The sequence below is a fragment of the Myotis brandtii genome, unplaced genomic scaffold (genome assembly GCF_000412655.1).
Source record: "Myotis brandtii unplaced genomic scaffold, ASM41265v1 scaffold1956, whole genome shotgun sequence".
NCBI classification, from domain to species: Eukaryota; Metazoa; Chordata; class Mammalia; order Chiroptera; family Vespertilionidae; genus Myotis; species Myotis brandtii.
In genome coordinates, this window is record NW_005357294.1 from 23041 (window position 1) to 23574 (window position 534).

The 534-nt window shown below is 68.9% G+C and overlaps 1 protein-coding gene across 1 annotated transcript in view; it reads right to left on the minus strand.

Annotated features, from left to right (window-relative positions):
* The window catches only part of ZC3H3 (zinc finger CCCH-type containing 3), a gene marked incomplete at its 5' end in the record, with an annotated part of 47421 nt that overhangs the window by 12831 nt on the left and 34056 nt on the right, over positions 1 to 534 (minus strand). Inside the window, 2 exons of the mRNA XM_014538685.1 lie at positions 278 to 347; positions 436 to 530. Of these exons, the coding sequence (XP_014394171.1) occupies positions 278 to 347; positions 436 to 530 (165 nt within the window). The remainder of the gene's footprint in view (positions 1 to 277; positions 348 to 435; positions 531 to 534) is intronic.

Consider the following 534-nt stretch of genomic DNA (forward strand, 5'->3'; position numbering starts at 1 on the left):
AGACCTCTGGCCTCTCAGCACCCTGTGCCCATGGCTGCCCCTTGCCCATCGCAGGCCTGTCCTCACAGCGCAGGGCAGGGCCCTGTGGGCACTGGCAGGAGGCATGGCACCGGGCCCCGCCAGGTGGGCTGGGTGAGAGCCAGCTGAGCAGAGTGGGGGCCCCACCCGGGGGATGGAGGGCAGAGCTTTTGGGTCACAGCCCAGCTCCTGGCAGACGCCAGGGGACCTGCCGGGAACACACCAGGTGCCCCCCGCCCCCCGCCGGAGCTGCGCTCACCTTCTCCTTGGAGACCTGGTGGGAGAAGGGGCAGGTCCCGTCCGTCTTCTTGCATGTGCCCCGGAGAAACCTATGCGAACGGACGGGGAAGAGGGTTTGGGCGGGTGAGACGGACGGACCTCGCAGACCCACGCCAGCCGCCTGGAGGCCGGGCTCACCTGGTGCACACGGCCACCTTCTCAGGGTCGTGGATGTAGGGGCAGCGCTCGCCGCGGTTGCACCTGCCGAAGCGGTTGTAGTACATGCAGTACTCCTGC